Source organism: Brachypodium distachyon, chromosome 3 (genome assembly GCF_000005505.3).
Source record: "Brachypodium distachyon strain Bd21 chromosome 3, Brachypodium_distachyon_v3.0, whole genome shotgun sequence".
Classification (NCBI taxonomy): domain Eukaryota; kingdom Viridiplantae; phylum Streptophyta; class Magnoliopsida; order Poales; family Poaceae; genus Brachypodium; species Brachypodium distachyon.
In genome coordinates, this window is record NC_016133.3 from 31,457,737 (window position 1) to 31,473,216 (window position 15,480).

Sequence of the window (15,480 nt, forward strand, 5' to 3'; positions counted from 1 at the left end):
TTTTCAGTTAGTTCTTACGTGCATTAATATGATATCCAGTATCTGTTACAAGATTTAGTGAACCACTAACAATAATACTGGAGTACTGATCTGTTTTTCATTCAATTCTGGAGTTGTTCAATTAAATAAATAGTTTTTCACTTCCATGACTGCATCTCTTTATCCACCGATGAATCCTTGGTATGAACTGGGAGTGCCGCAACTGCAAATAGTTTTCTCACCAAAGGTATGGCTTGTTTTGCAATCTGTGCCATCAGCAGTACTATGTATATTTCAGAATTTACCAATTTATCTTGGACACCAAGAAAAATCCTGATTGATCCATTCGATTCCAGAATCTGGGAGACATTATAATTACGCAATAACTAGATATAGATGACCATTCATTTCTCAAGATATGCTGTATGAACTAGTGAAAATTTATCAAGTGTAAATTATATATAAAATGTCATGACCACATGATATTTATGGAGACAATGCACACTTCCTCTTATAACTCTGTACATACTATATATCCCCCTGTACTGACTGCTGTTGTTGCCTGCTATGCAGTTCTGCTGTTTACTCTTCTGACCAGGTGATATCCTCCATACCAACATTCTGGTCCAGCCCCAAGGCGTTCCACACCGCCGGTGAGGCATCCACAATGTTGTTGGCACACGGCGGCTCGTAGTTGTGGTCGTCATCACATCCATACACAGAATCGCACTCGTCCACCACTTTGGCGTACACGGAGTTGCCATTGGCGGTAATCTTGATGCGGTGGCCACAGCGGGCCATGTTCTTGAACCAGCCGGTAGAGAGGGCGACGACCATCTCCTTGTCGCTGTGGTAGGAGTTGTCACACTCTGACGGACCGCCGCCGTCCTTACCTTTCTCGAAGCTGTTAAGCGTCAGCACGGCTTTCGTGCTTGATGTCACGGGTGGGGAGCAGTGGTATTGCGGGTACCTCTTGCCGTCCTCGCAACAATCTGGATCGTTGCTCTTTTCGCAATGGCCGGCCTTCCCTGGGAGGTAGCCGCTGGCCCGGCAGACGCCGAGGCCAGAGCGAAGGGAGGAAGTGACGTGGGACATGGAAAGCATGACCAGGACTAAGAGTGCTACGGTGCCTACAATTCCAGCGGTGGCCATCTTTGGTGATCTAGCTTATACTATGGCCCTCTTTTTTACTGATTGCTGATGTGTTTGGCTTTTTTGCTTGCCTGCTTTGGGAATTGCTCAGCGTGCACCGGTTTATATAGTTGCCTTGCTGCTTGGTTTGAACATTGGTAGGTTGCTTTCTACGGCAGTTCATTGCTATCTTCATGTTAATTAAGTAGATGAACTTGATGTGTCGAGGCACTTGTCGTACCGTCTTAGATGGTCTTCTGGTTACCATTCCAAATGGTTAATCATCTTCTTAATTAACCTTCTAGGTGGTTAAAATACTTCTACTTGTGTGGGATGTGTTGACACGTCATTGAATTGCGATCGCATCTTCTTAATTAACCTTCTAGGTGGTTGAAATACTTCTACCCGGAAGTTGCACCACTGATGGCTTCCTTTGTTCCGGATGGTTTTTGATGTCGTTCCTGATGGTTTTTATGTCGTTATGGTGCTCTTGCTACATTGATTTTGCAGTACATTTGAAGTTCAATGTTTGTGTCATACAATGTGTTTGTGCATCTTGTAATGAACTGAAACAATTGGGCACCTGGTGAACTGTTCCCAACTATATGATTTACCTATTCGATGAAGTGAGATGAGGATGAGTGTGTATCTTAATGTACATGGCTGCATTTTGATGTTTGCCAACTGTATGGTTTAGCAAACTGTATGCATGGCCTAAATTCTGTAATTTTATGTTCTTCAGACCAAAACTGTGATGTTCTTCATACTTAAAGTCAAGTCTGAATCACATGTAAAATATAGATTTGTCGTTTTGTTGGCTTATATGATAAAAATTCCCTCAAGTATTTAATTGTCTGATGCCATGCCATATTAAGCAAACCTTTTCTTTTGCATGCAAGTAAATCCCAGTAAAACTTGGACAGCACAGTGAATGATGAGAAACTTGGACAGCACAATGAATGAAGGTTGGAGATTTTGAACAGATGAAATTTACACAATGAGGATTAATATTCTAGCAACATACATGATTAACATGAACGAGAAAAGTGTTGCATATGTCCTACATTTACACCTCTTCTCTTCAACCTTTGCGTGACAAGCTACAGAGTCAAGTTGCTTCTCTAATTATGAAATTGGTACAGTAGTTCCTTCGGAAGCCAACATTTCGAGGAAACTACTGTTCGAAGCCATTGTGCAATAATTGACCATCTCCTCTGCGTAGTTGTTAAGAAGGTCATCCATGAGCGATAAACTACAACCCTGTAAACATTCATAACATCCAAAATGTGATAATCAGTGACAATTAATAACAAGGGAAATTTTAAATTTTAGTATGCAATATTATTTACGAGTAGAAACTATTAATCACCATAGGCATGTTGCATTGCAGCAAGCATCGGCGTGTGTTATTGTCGGTGTAATATCTTGTGCGGGCTGCAGACTCATGGCAAGAACATTGTGGCATGTGTATGCATTTTTTTATTTATGTTTTTGGTTTCATCTGAAAATACCTCGTAACTCTGCACTGAAAACAAGCTTTGCATGACTAGTCGTTTGACAAGGATAGAACTAGCGAAGCATATAGCTACAGGAAAATGCGAAAGAAACTGCATAAGAAAAGCTCCACAACTCACATACGAAGCACCTGACCGTGGCGGCACCACTGCCCTGTTGCCGCCGGCGTGCCTCGCCGCAGGTAAGGGCGCCGTCGAGGCCGCGAGCCGCTGCCGCTGCTTGCCGAGACACGCCGCCGCTGGCCGTCGCGAGGCTCGGGGCACCGCCATCGCCACGAGCGCCACTGGCACCGCAGCCGCCACCGCGAATCGCAGTTGCGCGCCGTTCCCTTGGACAACGTAGCCCCTCGTCCTTGGGGCCTCTGCAACGGGGGACCGGAGGCGTGGCGCCGGGCGCCTCGACGGACTTCGGACCGGGGAGGGGGGAGAGGTGGCAGCCTTGGTGGCGGGGGTGCTTGCCGGCGTGTCGCCGGAGCCGGGGAAGGGAGGGCGCGGCAGCGGTGTGGGATCGGAGGAGGAGGCGGCGTTCAATCGGGGAAGGGGGCGAGGACGACGGGGTGGGAGAGGAAATGATAAGGGTCGGCCCATAATCACCGTTTGGGCCGTGCGGGAGTTCCGAAATTACCCTTATACTGCTCAATTTGACCCAACAGTACAGTATACTGCTAATTTTGTGAGAGCTGTATAGATCTATCTAGACCTTCGGATCAATTGAAACGGAGGGCCCAAATCGACTTCAGGGTACCAGAGAAGAGCTCTTCGTTTTATGTTCATATTGAATATATGAACTTGGTTTGTTGACGTACCGTCTCAAACGAGCCCGGTGAATGTTCCAAAGTTCATCTTCTTATTAACCTGCTAGGCGGATAAAATGCTTTTAAGTTGTTTTAGAAAAAACTAAAGGCAAATAAATAGTGCCGAGGAAATTGATGTATCAAAATGTCGTCGAATCGCCACCACACCTTTTTCCCTGCGTATCATGCCGGCAGTGCTAGGTATTAACATTGGTGGATCGTTTTTTGCGGCAATTTGTTGCTATGCTTAGATTAAGCAGATGAAGTTGATGTGTTGTCGTACCGTCTCAAATGGGCTTCTGAATTCTGACTACCTTTCCAAATGGTTAATCATCCTGTTCATTAACCTGCTAGACGGGTAAATAGTGCTTTACTTCTGTGGTCAATAACAGTGTCGAGCAATTGGTCTGCAACGTGAACACTGCTACATACTAAGCAGTTAACCCTTTCCCTAAAAAAATAGCAGTTAACCCTGATTTGGCAACTCTGACATGCCTGTAGTTGGGTTTTACAAGTTGCACACAGATATGACGGGCCAAAACCTACCTATCAGCGTACGAAGGATATATCGCCTCAATACTGATATGTGGTGATGGTGTCCGTCAGTGGTCACATCACGTCATCTTTGGATCGGTTCTCACAATTCATAGCTTCTTATGTTGACTCGTCAATGGTTAATTTGTGCTCCAGCAGGCGAAGTCGTGATCAGCAATAACTGACAGACCTTTTAGTAGCGGCCGGTCAGTGGTGGCCTATATCCAAAAGGGCGCACGCAGCACCGACCCGTGCGTGCACGTCCCCATAGATCCAGCTATGAGCACCACCACGCCGAATTGCTACCGTGTTGCCGCCTGCAGGCTGGATTAAAAGTTTAGTGTGGCCTCTCTCTCTCCCTGAATGAAGACGACCAGCGTACAGTGGCGAAGGTAGAGAACCAAAGTATTTGGTTCAGTCCCCTTATTTCGGTGTACTTCCACTAATAAGTATTCCCTTCTATTCATATTAATTGTCTCAAATTTATTCAAATATTGATGTATCTATGTCTAAAAAATTCTAAGTACATGTAAAATTTTGATAACTAATATGGATTGGAGGGAGTAAAACAAAGACTAAATTAGCGAGGATTTAATTATTCCATTGGGTTCACGAAGGATTGTATACCAGCTCCGCATGCTTCATTTTAACGTAGCAGTCACCACTCCTCAATGCCGGTGACCTCCAAGACCCCATGGCTTCCCTTCCTCTAGTTTGTTCTTTGATTCCTTCCTCTGTTCTCTATGCGGAGAGAAAAACAAAACTCGTACCCCTTTCTCTTTATCTTTTGGCAATTGTGCTTCCTATTCTTTTTATTGTGGGATTGAATTTGATGACTTGTATTTCTTTTTTGGATTGTTGAAAACAAAGAAGTTTGAAAGAATTTTACATCAGTATCTATCTAATTGTGTGTATTTTTATATAAATACGACACAAGTGAATATATTTTGATCAATGATAATACTAAATTTCATATAAATGTACAATAATCACATTCCTATCACCATACAAACCACGTAAACCCTACCACAACCAGTACATGTATCAATCTCATGTGACCCAATATATGTCTGCAAGGTCCCATCTCAGGTATATAATACCCCTTTTACTCATCAGACCAGGTGATGCCCTCCATGCCGACATTCTGGTCAAGACCTAGGGCGTTCCATACCGCCGGAGAGGCGTCGACGATGTTGTTGTCACAGGGTGGCTCATAGTTGTGTTCGTCATCACATCCATACACGGAATCACACTCGTCCACCACCTTAGCATAGACAGACTTGCCGTTGGCGGTGATCTTGATGCGGTGGCCGCATCGGCCCATGTTCTCAAACCAACCCGTGGAGAGCGCGACAACCATCTCCTCATCGCTGTGGTAGGCGTTGTCGCACTCGGACGGGCCGCCGCCGTCTTTGCCCTTCTCGAAGCTGTTGAGCGTTAGCACAGCCTTTGTGGATGCGGTGACTGGAGGCGAGCAGTGGTACTGGGGATATTTCTTGCCATCCTCACAACAGTCAGGGTCATTACTCTTTTCACAATGTCCAGCCTTCCCGGGAAGGTAGCCACTGGCGTGGCACACACCAAGGCCATGGCGAAGGGAGGATGCAATATGAGAGACGGAAAGAATGACTATGAGGAAGAACGCCAAGGTGGCTGCATTCGAAGCAATAGGCATTTTTGCTTGCTCTAAACTCTCCTCGCTGTGTGTTCTTGATTTCTTGTGCTTAATGTGGCTTGATTGTTGGGTCTCAAGACTCTCAGCCTTGCTTGACCTTTTATAGTTAAGTTGCTTACGCTGCCAGGAATGTCGATTTGTATGTTGTCTGCCACGGCAATCCATTGCCATGTTCAGATTTGACGAAGTTGGCGTGCCGTGCCGAACGGTTATCTCACTGATTAATGCGTGTCAGTTTTAAAGGGGTTAACGTGTTAACTACATGGGCCAGGAAATTATAACAGCCCATTAGTCCCCGTATCCATCAACCGCGCGTCGGCCATTTCTCTTTCGGCCCAGGTACTCGCGAGAAGAACCGCACGGCCAAGGAGAAGAACGAGCGCGTCTTCCGGCCTTCTCCTCCGCCCCACCTTCCGCCCCCAATATGCTCCCGCCGCCCCTTTTTCGGCCTTGCCGCGGTTGAAGCCGGTGAAATGGCAGCGACCGCGACCGCCTCATACAGTGGATCTTGCCCTGTGCTCGCTGACCGCGGATGAAATGGATAGGGAGGGACACGGCCTCCATTGGTATGTACTCCTACTCCGTACTAAAAGAACAGCACTTGCTATGCGTTGTTAACTTTTCAATTCTTGTTGGTTGGCTGCACATATTTGGCATTATATTGTATGGAGCTATAGGAAAAATACTGCAACAATTAATATGCCACACTGTGTGCTTTATACTGAACTACACCACTTGTTTAGCATATTGTCCTTTTTTTTTGGTTCGTCAGTACCCAGGTTAGATTTTGAGCGAGAAAATAGATGTGTAGAAATATCGTTGAATTCCCATCAAATCTTTTCCTGGGTAAGTTGGAAATTTCACTATTTGCTCATGTGAGTTACAATGTGCTCGCTACCAGCTTCGGTATTAGGGTCTAATGGAATGCTAGTTGAGAAATTTGTGACCAACTCATTTACAGATAAATAATCGCATCTTGTGATTTCCGTAAGATTGTGCTATTCTACTAACAAAAAAATAATTAAAAAGCGAATTGAAAATTCTGTCCAAGAGCTGTCATGCTTTCAGGTAGCCCTTGTAAAGTTGCACGCACCGAACCAGTGCCCCCAACAGCCCGAGCTGATGGGACAGGAGGGCAATTCACTTCCCTCCTCCCCCACCCCCAATTCTTTCTTCTGGATTTCTGTGGGAATTGAAGACCTCCTTCTTTTGTTTCATCCAAGCTCTTTCAGTCATTCAAGCTTGGTTTCTCCTGTCCTTGCAATTTCTTTAAGCTGATATTTTCAACAAAACACAAAAGCTTTGCATAGAGCAGTCGCTGATACGTGATATGGAACGTCTTGTACTGTCCATTTTCCGATTGTTCAGAGTGTGAGAGTTATGGAGTATATCCTCATCTATAATGCCCCAAACTTTTCTATCATAGAAGTTAACCTGCTTTAAACATTCAGGGCATTTTCTTGACGTAACTTTACAGTCTGTACTGTCATTTACACTGATCAAGGAGTACAGAAAGTAGAATAACGTAATGAGATGTATTGGCATCACGTGATTTGATCTCTAAAACTTCTTTAAATTTTGCTGTTTATGCCCATTATTCGGTCCTAGCAGATTTTGGCAAGATGATGTTCTCAATTTTCCTTCATGTTCTTACAACCTGTGTAGAGTCACCAATCTAATTTCTAGATGGAGCCATTGAATGCTTGGGTGTTGTCCCTTAGATGCTATAGGGAAAGTTGTTCAACAGGTTTGGGAAAATTTCTTAACCAGATTTTTCGTCTTTGGTATGACGTCTGGAACTTGTTTTACAAATAGTGGTTTAACAAGAGCAAGTCCTTGAGCTAGCTAGCTACGCCAGACTGTAATACTTTCTGAGTTTCAGGCTTTTTAGATGTATGATAAACATCAATGACCATGATTGCTCTGCTTGCCTCCAAAATCAGGGTGACACTGTAGCTGTGCCATAACTAGATATAGATGATAGGCCATTCCTTAGACTGCTGGATGAGCTAGGCATAATTTGTTAAGTTTAATTTTTAAATTATATATAAAGAGGGATCATATTTACAGGAACAATCATTCTTCCTATTAATAAATCTGTACGTGCCAATATCTCTGTACTGACTGCTCTTGGAACTTGGAAACCTACTATGCAGTTCTGCTGTTTACTCTTCTGACCAGGTGATATCCTCCATACCAACATTCTGGTCGAGCCCCAAGGCAGTCCACACTGCAGGTGAGGCGTCCACGATGTTGTTGGCGCACGGTGGCTCATAGTTGTGGTCTTCATCACATCCGTACACAGAGTCACACTCATCCACCACCTTGGCGTACACAGAGTTGCCGTTGGAGGTGACCTTAATGTGGTGGTCACAGCGGGCCATGTTCTTGAACCAGCCGGTGGAGAGCGCGACGACCAGCTCCTTGTCGCTGTGGTAGGAGTTGTCGCACTCTGATGGGTTGCCACCGTCCTTACCTTTCTCAAAGCTGTTGAGCGTCAGCACGGCTTTGGTGCTTGATGTCACAGGGGCGAGCAGTGGTACTGTGGGTACCTCTTTCCGTTCTCACAGCAGTCCGGATCGTTGCTCTTCTGGCAATGGCCGGCTTTTCCTGGAAGGTAGCCGCTGGCCCAGCAGACGCCGATGCTGGGGCGAAGGGATGAAGCGACGTGGGAGATGGTGAGCGTGACCAGGACAAAGAGCGCCATGGTGGCTATAGCTCTGCTGGTGGACATCTTAGGTGCCCTAGCTTGTACTATGTCCCTTAGTTTTACTGACTCCTGATGTGCTTGGCTTTCTTACTTGCCTTCTTTGGAATTGGTGGGCGTGCATCTGTTTTCCACCGCAATCTATGCTATGTTCAGATTAGGTAGATGGATATGATGTGGTGACGTACCGTCTCAGATGGGCTTCTGGTTACCGTTCCAAATGGTTAATCATCTTCTTAATTAACCTCCTTGGCGGGTGAAGTACTTTTACTTGTGTGGCCAATAATAGTGGCGAACTAGTTTATCTGTAAACCATAGTGTTACTCACTACTAGCTTTGGTATTAAAGTTTTAAATTTCAAATGGTATGATAGTTGACAAATTGACTAACTCATGTCACTGTCTCACTGAACTAAACTGAAGTTCTTATGAGTTCTGTAGGTTTGTGTTCTTCCACTGTTAAAGAAAAAGAGAGACCTTAGATGAAACTAAGAGGTCCACTTTTTGAAAAAAGAGACCAACGTGTGGACTGGAAAAGAAACTGAAAATTAAATGGATGTAAAACTGAGAACATTCTGGTCAAACAAGCTAAAGTTTGTCCTATTTTCAGTTACTTCTGATGTGCATTAATATGCTATCCAGTATTCTGCTACAAGATTTAGTGAAAGTCTAACAAAAATACTGGAGCAATGATCTGATTTTCATTCAATTCTGGAGTAGTTCAACTAAATAAATAGTTATTCTCTTCCATGAGTGCATCTATTTATCTACCGATGGGTTCCAGTTTGGAACTTTTGAATCATACATGTGCCTTTGGTATGAACTCGGAGTGCCGCAGCTACAAAGAATTTTCTCACCAGAACTATGACTTGTTTTGCTAGCTGTGGCATACAGCAGTAATATGTATATTTCAGAATTTACCAATTTCTATTGGGCATCAAGAAAATTCCTGATTCATCTATTTGTCTGGGAGACAATATAATTGCGCCATATAACTAGAGATAGATGATCACTCATTTATCAAGATGTGCTATATGAACTAGCAACAAATTATCAAGTGCAAATTATATATAAAAAGGCATGACCACATGATATTTACAGAGACAATCCACACTTCCTGTTATAACCCTGTAAGTACTATATATCCCTGTACTGACTGCTCTTGTACTCTTGCTATGCAGTTCTGCTGTTTACTCTTCTGACCAGGTGATATCCTCCATACCAACATTCTGGTCGAGCCCCAAGGCGTTCCACACCGCCGGTGAGGCATCCACGATGTTGTTGGCGCACGGCGGCTCGTAGTTGTGGTCGTCATCACAGCCGTAAACAGAATCGCACTCATCCACCACTTTGGCGTACACGGAGTTGCCATTGGCGGTGATCTTGATGCGGTGGCCACAGCGGGCCATGTTCTTGAACCAGCCGGTAGAGAGGGCGACGACCATCTCCTTGTCGCTGTGGTAGGAGTTGTCGCACTCTGACGGGCCACCGCCGTCCTTACCTTTCTCGAAGCTGTTAAGTGTCAGCACTGCTTTGGTGCTCGATGTCACGGGCGGTGAGCAGTGGTACTGCGGGTACCTCTTGCCGTCCTCGCAGCAGTCTGGGTCGTTGCTCTTCTCGCAATGGCCGGCCTTTCCTGGGAGGTAGCCGCTCGCCCGGCAGACTCCGAGGCTGGGGCGAAGGGAAGATGCAGCGTGGCAGATGGAGAGCGCAACCAGGACTAAGAGCGCCATGGTGGTGCCTACAGCTCTGGTGGTGGCCATCTTAGGTGCCTTAGCTTATACTATGTCCCTCTGTTTTACTGCTTCCTGATGTGTTTGGCTTTGTAGCTTGCCTGCTTTAGGAGTTGCTCGGTGTGCATCGGTTTATATAGTCACTTTTCTGCTAGGTATGAACATTGGTAGGTTGTTCTCTCTAGCAATTCGTTTCTTTCTTCTGGTTAATTAAGCATATGAACCTGATCTGTCGATGACTTGTCGTACCGTCTCAGATGGGCTTCTGGTTACTATTCAAAATTGTTAATCATCTTCTTAATTAACCTTCTAGGTGTGTAAAATACTCCTACTTGTGGGTCCAATAATAGTGCCGATCTTATTGATGTATAGAGACGTCGCCGAATTGTCCTCGCATCTTTTCCTGGGTAAGTTAAAAACCGCATTAATAGCTATGTGTTGTTCTTATCTTTCAATGGAAGTTAACAAATTGATACCAACTCATTTTACTGACCGATTTTTGTAGTTTTGATTTTGTTGTTTCACTAAAAAAAAAGAGACGTTTTGATGGAATTAAAAAAGGTCAACTGTTTGAACAAAGAGCAGAACAGATGGACAAGATAATAAATTGAAATTGAATGGATGCAAAATCGTGCACATTTTGGTAAACAAATGCAACAAGTGGTCTTGTTTCAGTTAGTTCTTATGTACATTAATTTGTTATCCAAAATTCTATCACAAAAGTTAGTTTAAGCAAATAAAATAATACTGGAGCAATGATCTCATGATTATCTGTTAAGTTGGGAGTAGTTCAGTTAAATAGATACTTATTATTTTCGATAAGAGTATATGTTTATCTGCTGAATGGGTACTAGTTCGGAAAATTTCTGAACCAGATTTTGTGTACTTGGTATGAACTGGGATAGCTCCAGCTACAATTAGTGTTCTCACCAGAACAATTACTTGGTTTTGCTAGCTGTATCAGGCAGCAGTGCTACGTAAATTTCAGACTTTTTAAATTTTTGTCGGACATCAAGAAAAATCCTGATTGATCTACTTGCCTCCAGAATCTGGGCGACAATGTAATTGCGCCACAACCAGAGATAGATGATCATTCATTTCTAAGGATGTGCTGGATGAAGTAGCAATAATTTATCAAGTGCAATAATATGTAAAACGGCATGACCACATTATATTTACAGAGACAATGCACACTTCCTGCTATAACTCTATACATAGTCACATGCTATATATCTCTGTACTGACTGCTATTGTATGCTTGGCACGTAGTTCTGCTGTTTACTCTTCTGACCAGGTGATATCCTCCATGCCAACATTCTGGTCAAGCCCCAAGGCGTTCCACACCGCAGGTGAGGCGTCCACAATGTTGTTGGCACACGGCGGCTCGTAGTTGTGGTCGTCATCACAGCCATACACTGAATCGCACTCGTCCACCACTTTGGCGTATACGGAGTTGCCATTGGCGGAGATCTTGATGCGGTGGCCACAGCGGGCCATATTCTTGAACCAGCCGGTAGAGAGCGCGACGACCAGCTCCTTATCGCTGTGGTAGGAGTTGTCACACTCTGACGGGCCGCCGCCGTCCTTACCTTTCTCGAAGCTGTTAAGCGTCAGCACAGCTTTGGTGCTCGATGTCACTGGCGGCGAGCAGTGGTATTGTGGGTACCTCTTGCCGTCCTCACAGCAATCTGGATCGTTGCTCTTCTCGCAATGGCCGGCCTTCCCCGGGAGGTATCCGCTGGCCCGGCAGACGCCGAGGCTAAGGCGAAGGGAGGAAGCGACGTTGGACATGGAAAGCGCGACGAGGACTAACAGTGCCATGGTGCCTACAACTCTAGCGGTGGCCATCTTTGGTGATCTAGCTTATACTATGTCCTTCTGTTTTACTGATTGCTGATGTGTTTGGCTTTTTTGCTTGCCTGCTTTGGGAATTGCACGGTGTGCACCGGTTTATATAGTCGCCTTGCTGCTAGGTATACATTGGTAGGCTGTTTTCTACGGCAATTCGTTGCTATGTTTAGGTTAATTAATTAGATGAACTTGATGTGTTTGTCGTACCGTCTCAGATGGGCTGCTGGTTAACATCCGAAATGGTTAATATTTTCTTTGTGCAAAATTGCAAATGATTAATCATCTTCTTAATTAACCTTCTAGCCTAGGTGGGTAAATTTTAGTTAACCTTTTAGGTGGATAAAATACTTCTACTTGTGTGGCCAATAATAGTGCAGAGCTAGTTGATGCGTACAGATGTCGCTGAATTTCCTGTGCAACTTTTCCTGTGTAAGTTAAAAATTTCATTACTTGCTATGTGAGTCAGTGTTGCTCTTATATTTCAAATACAAGTTGACAAATTCCTTGGAACTCATTTTACTGACCAAACTGAAATTCTCATGATTTTTGTAGGTTTGATTCTGTTGTTCGGCTGTAAAAAAGAGACATCTTGATGAATTAAGAAGTTTTTTTAAAAAACTTTCAAAAGATTACAGATGGGGTTCTGTTTTTTTAACTTTCAGTTTTTTTTCTGGCAAACTTCCAAACTTTTGAGATGAACTGTGATATGTTGCATTGGGCTTTGCTGCTTTGTTTTTATTTATTTATTTAATAACAGCGCTGCTTCGGCTTTGCTTAATTGGGCCTTTGATCGAGCACGGCTGCGCGAGCGCCCGCGCCCACGCAAGTGTCCACCGCGCGGAGCCCCGCTGAAGAGGTTTATTGGTTGTTAACAGAAAGGGATGTTAAAGAAGTTAGATGCAATCCGAGCTGTACGGCCGATTTTGATCATAGGGCCATGGAATTTCTTATTGCTGACTGCTAAACAGACAGAACATGAACTCAATCAAAAACCATAATCATAAGATGTATACAATGCACTACTCCATATTAGGCTTTATGTGTCTAATAGAGTCAAGCCCAGTTACATCAATTATTATTAGTTACACCGTTTAAGCCTATTAGATATACGCGGATATATATCGTACAACAGTAAACGTACAAATCATAGCAACCACCGGCTTATTTAGCAGCTAGCATACGTCTCCATCACCAGGAGTACTCTAGCATATATGTAAGCGTATATATAAACGTGGGAAATGTATCAAACACGTCTTTTACGATGCGGCCATGGATATAGAGCAGCTATATATAGCTTACACATCAGACCAAGTGACCTTGACCTCCCCGATGCCGTCGTCGAGCCCGAGCGCCTTCCACACCCCCGGCGACCCATCCACGACGTTGTTGGGGCACGGCGGCTCGAAGTTGTGCTCCGGGTCGCAGCCGTTGACGGAGTCGCACTCGTCCACGACCTTGGCCACCACGGACTTCCCGCCGTGGGAGACGCGGACCTTCCTGTTGCAGCGGTTCGTCCCGTCGAGCCGCAGCCAGCCCGTGGACAGCGCCACCACCAGCTCGCGGTCCCCGTGGAAGTGGTCGTCGCAGAAGGACTTGCCGCCGCCGTCCCCGCCGCGCGCGAAGCTGTTCACCGTCAGCGTCGCGGGCGTCTTGGCCGTCACGGGCGGAGAGCACTTGAACTGCGGGTACCGGCGCCCCGCCGCGCAGCACTCGGAGCCGTGCGCCTTGTTGCACTTGCTCGCCTTGCCGTGCAGGACCCCGCTGGCGCGGCACTGCCCGTGGCCGCCTCCGGGGTGCGGGTGCGGGTGCTTTGGCTTGTGCCTGGTGGAGTTCACTGCGGAGGTGAACCCGACGTCTTCGACGGCGCCATGGACGGAGTAGAGAATCTGTAGGAGAGCAAACACGGCCAGTAGCAGTAGCCTCGTGCTCGCCATGCTCGATCGATCAGTTGGATTATGAGCTACTCGATCGTAGTCGTAGCTAGCTAGTGTGTGCAATGGATGGTTGCTAGCTAGCTAGGCTGGGGTTGATTTATATAGGAGTACAGGTCTCAACGTCTCAAGGAAGGGAACAAGAAATTTTGTTAGATGGAAGGGAGGAACAGCAATTTCTATGCAATTTACTTCGGTTACTTCAACCTCCGCCTACGATTAGTTTCTTTCATTGGCTTTAGCCTTGTAAATTTGTGTGGCGGTGAAACATGCCGTGTAAATGTTGTGTTGGTTATCACAATGTTTGCACATTGTATTCTAGAAAAAAAACACTGTTTGTACATATGCATGTGAACGGATAATACATACAAAATTTGGTAGCACTATGTTTTTGTTGTCTCTTTCGTCTAAGTTGTAAGTTGAGATTCTCTAGAAGTACATATTCTATCTGTATAAATATAGGTGTCGCAAAGACAAGAACAACCGATCGACTTGTCTGAGCTCCGAGTGGGTCCGTGGATGAGATTCCAAAGTATATGCAGGATGCTATTATTGTCCAATGAAATCATCGGAATCTAGAATAAGTAATTCATGTCGTCCTGCATATACTCCGTCTTATGCATCTATAGGATAACAGGGTCTCTTTGATTGGCAACATTTCAAATGTAATGTCACACACGTACACTACATTCAGCCAGCTTTTATTTTGACGTCAATTGCCAATATAGGATTTGGTTGAAACCTTTCTTCCTGCACGCCCCGCCATCTTTCTGCACCTTGGCGGCTTGTTGCTCCATCCATCTTCAGAGTTTATCGCGATAATAAAATAATGCATTGTTTCATAAGACGTCAATTACCAATATGGGGTTTGGTTGGCAACTTGGCATCCGCATTTCCTCCAGCAGCTCGGTGATGATAATGCATTGCTCATAAGACGTGGCTGCATGTCTGCGAGCTCATTGAATTATTTCATTGTTCTCATGAGAAGCATGCTCAGGTTCACGCACAAGCGGTGCCAAATCGTCGAGAAATGTAGCTGCACCTTATTGCTTACTCCACAAAATGTGTTGAGTTTGTACTAAGTCAAATTTCTCAAGTTTGCTAAGTTTATAGAACAAAAAACATCAATATGTACAGCACCAAACTAGTGTCATTAGGACTACCATAAAAAATATTTTCATATTGCATTTCTTTATGTTACATATGTTGATATTTTTTCTACAAACTCGATCTAAGCTGACAAAGTTTGACCAACAACTCTAAATGTTTAGATATTATAAGAAAACGTAGGGAGTTAGTATATGTCAAAGCATGCCCAGCTTCATGCATAAATAGTTTTTTCCAACCTTATTTGAAAGTGCGTCTTTAAATAGTTTTTTCCAACCTTGTTGTGAAAAGGCATCTTCCTCGGTGAAACTGTACATGATCGCACTGGTCAAGAGATTGGTCGTCTCAATTTATCAGTTAGATCCACCCATGACCTCAAAAATACATGCAGGGTGATATGGGACCATCAATTAGAAGAAAAATACTTGCAAACTCAGAGACAAATTCCGAACACATGACCTCGAAAAATATATCTGATTGTACAGTTATTCACATCAAATGTACCAGAATATGCATACACATGAT

At 44.6% G+C, this 15,480-nt stretch overlaps 2 protein-coding genes, 1 long non-coding RNA gene and 1 pseudogene across 3 annotated transcripts; all 4 read right to left on the minus strand.

Annotated features, from left to right (window-relative positions):
- Positions 1-561: 561 nt before the first annotated feature.
- On the minus strand, positions 562-5,686 carry LOC100846726 (putative ripening-related protein 5). Its single transcript, XM_003571881.4, has 2 exons — positions 5,062-5,686; positions 562-1,033 (listed from the first exon to the last, which is right to left on the minus strand). Exons 1-2 carry the CDS (start codon positions 5,625-5,627, stop codon positions 562-564), a joined length of 1,038 nt encoding a protein of 345 aa, XP_003571929.2. The 5' UTR covers positions 5,628-5,686.
- Positions 2,043-2,738, minus strand: LOC104583674. The gene is made up of 2 exons (XR_731580.2): positions 2,480-2,738; positions 2,043-2,370 (listed from the first exon to the last, which is right to left on the minus strand). It is a non-coding gene; the product is annotated as an uncharacterized LOC104583674 (long non-coding RNA).
- Positions 5,687-7,792: 2,106 nt separating the features above from the next.
- Positions 7,793-10,096, minus strand: LOC100820918 (annotated as a pseudogene).
- Positions 10,097-11,159: 1,063 nt separating this feature from the next.
- On the minus strand, positions 11,160-13,955 carry LOC100821824 (putative ripening-related protein 4). Its single transcript, XM_003571885.3, has 2 exons — positions 13,217-13,955; positions 11,160-11,900 (listed from the first exon to the last, which is right to left on the minus strand). Exons 1-2 carry the CDS (start codon positions 13,849-13,851, stop codon positions 11,345-11,347), a joined length of 1,191 nt encoding a protein of 396 aa, XP_003571933.2. The 5' UTR covers positions 13,852-13,955; the 3' UTR covers positions 11,160-11,344.
- Positions 13,956-15,480: the final 1,525 nt, after the last annotated feature.

Coding starts and splice junctions, on each gene's coding strand:
- LOC100846726 (XM_003571881.4), bottom strand. CDS start 5,627: ATGCCTATTGCTTCGAATGCAGCCACCTTGGCGTTCTTCCTCATAGTC. Junction 1,034..5,061: donor GGCATCACCTGGTCTGATGA/GTAAAAGGGGTA, acceptor TGGCCTCGGCGT/CTGCCGGGCCAGCGGCTACC.
- LOC100821824 (XM_003571885.3), bottom strand. CDS start 13,851: ATGGCGAGCACGAGGCTACTGCTACTGGCCGTGTTTGCTCTCCTACAG. Junction 11,901..13,216: donor AAGGTCACTTGGTCTGATGT/GTAAGCTATATA, acceptor GGCCACCGCTAG/AGTTGTAGGCACCATGGCAC.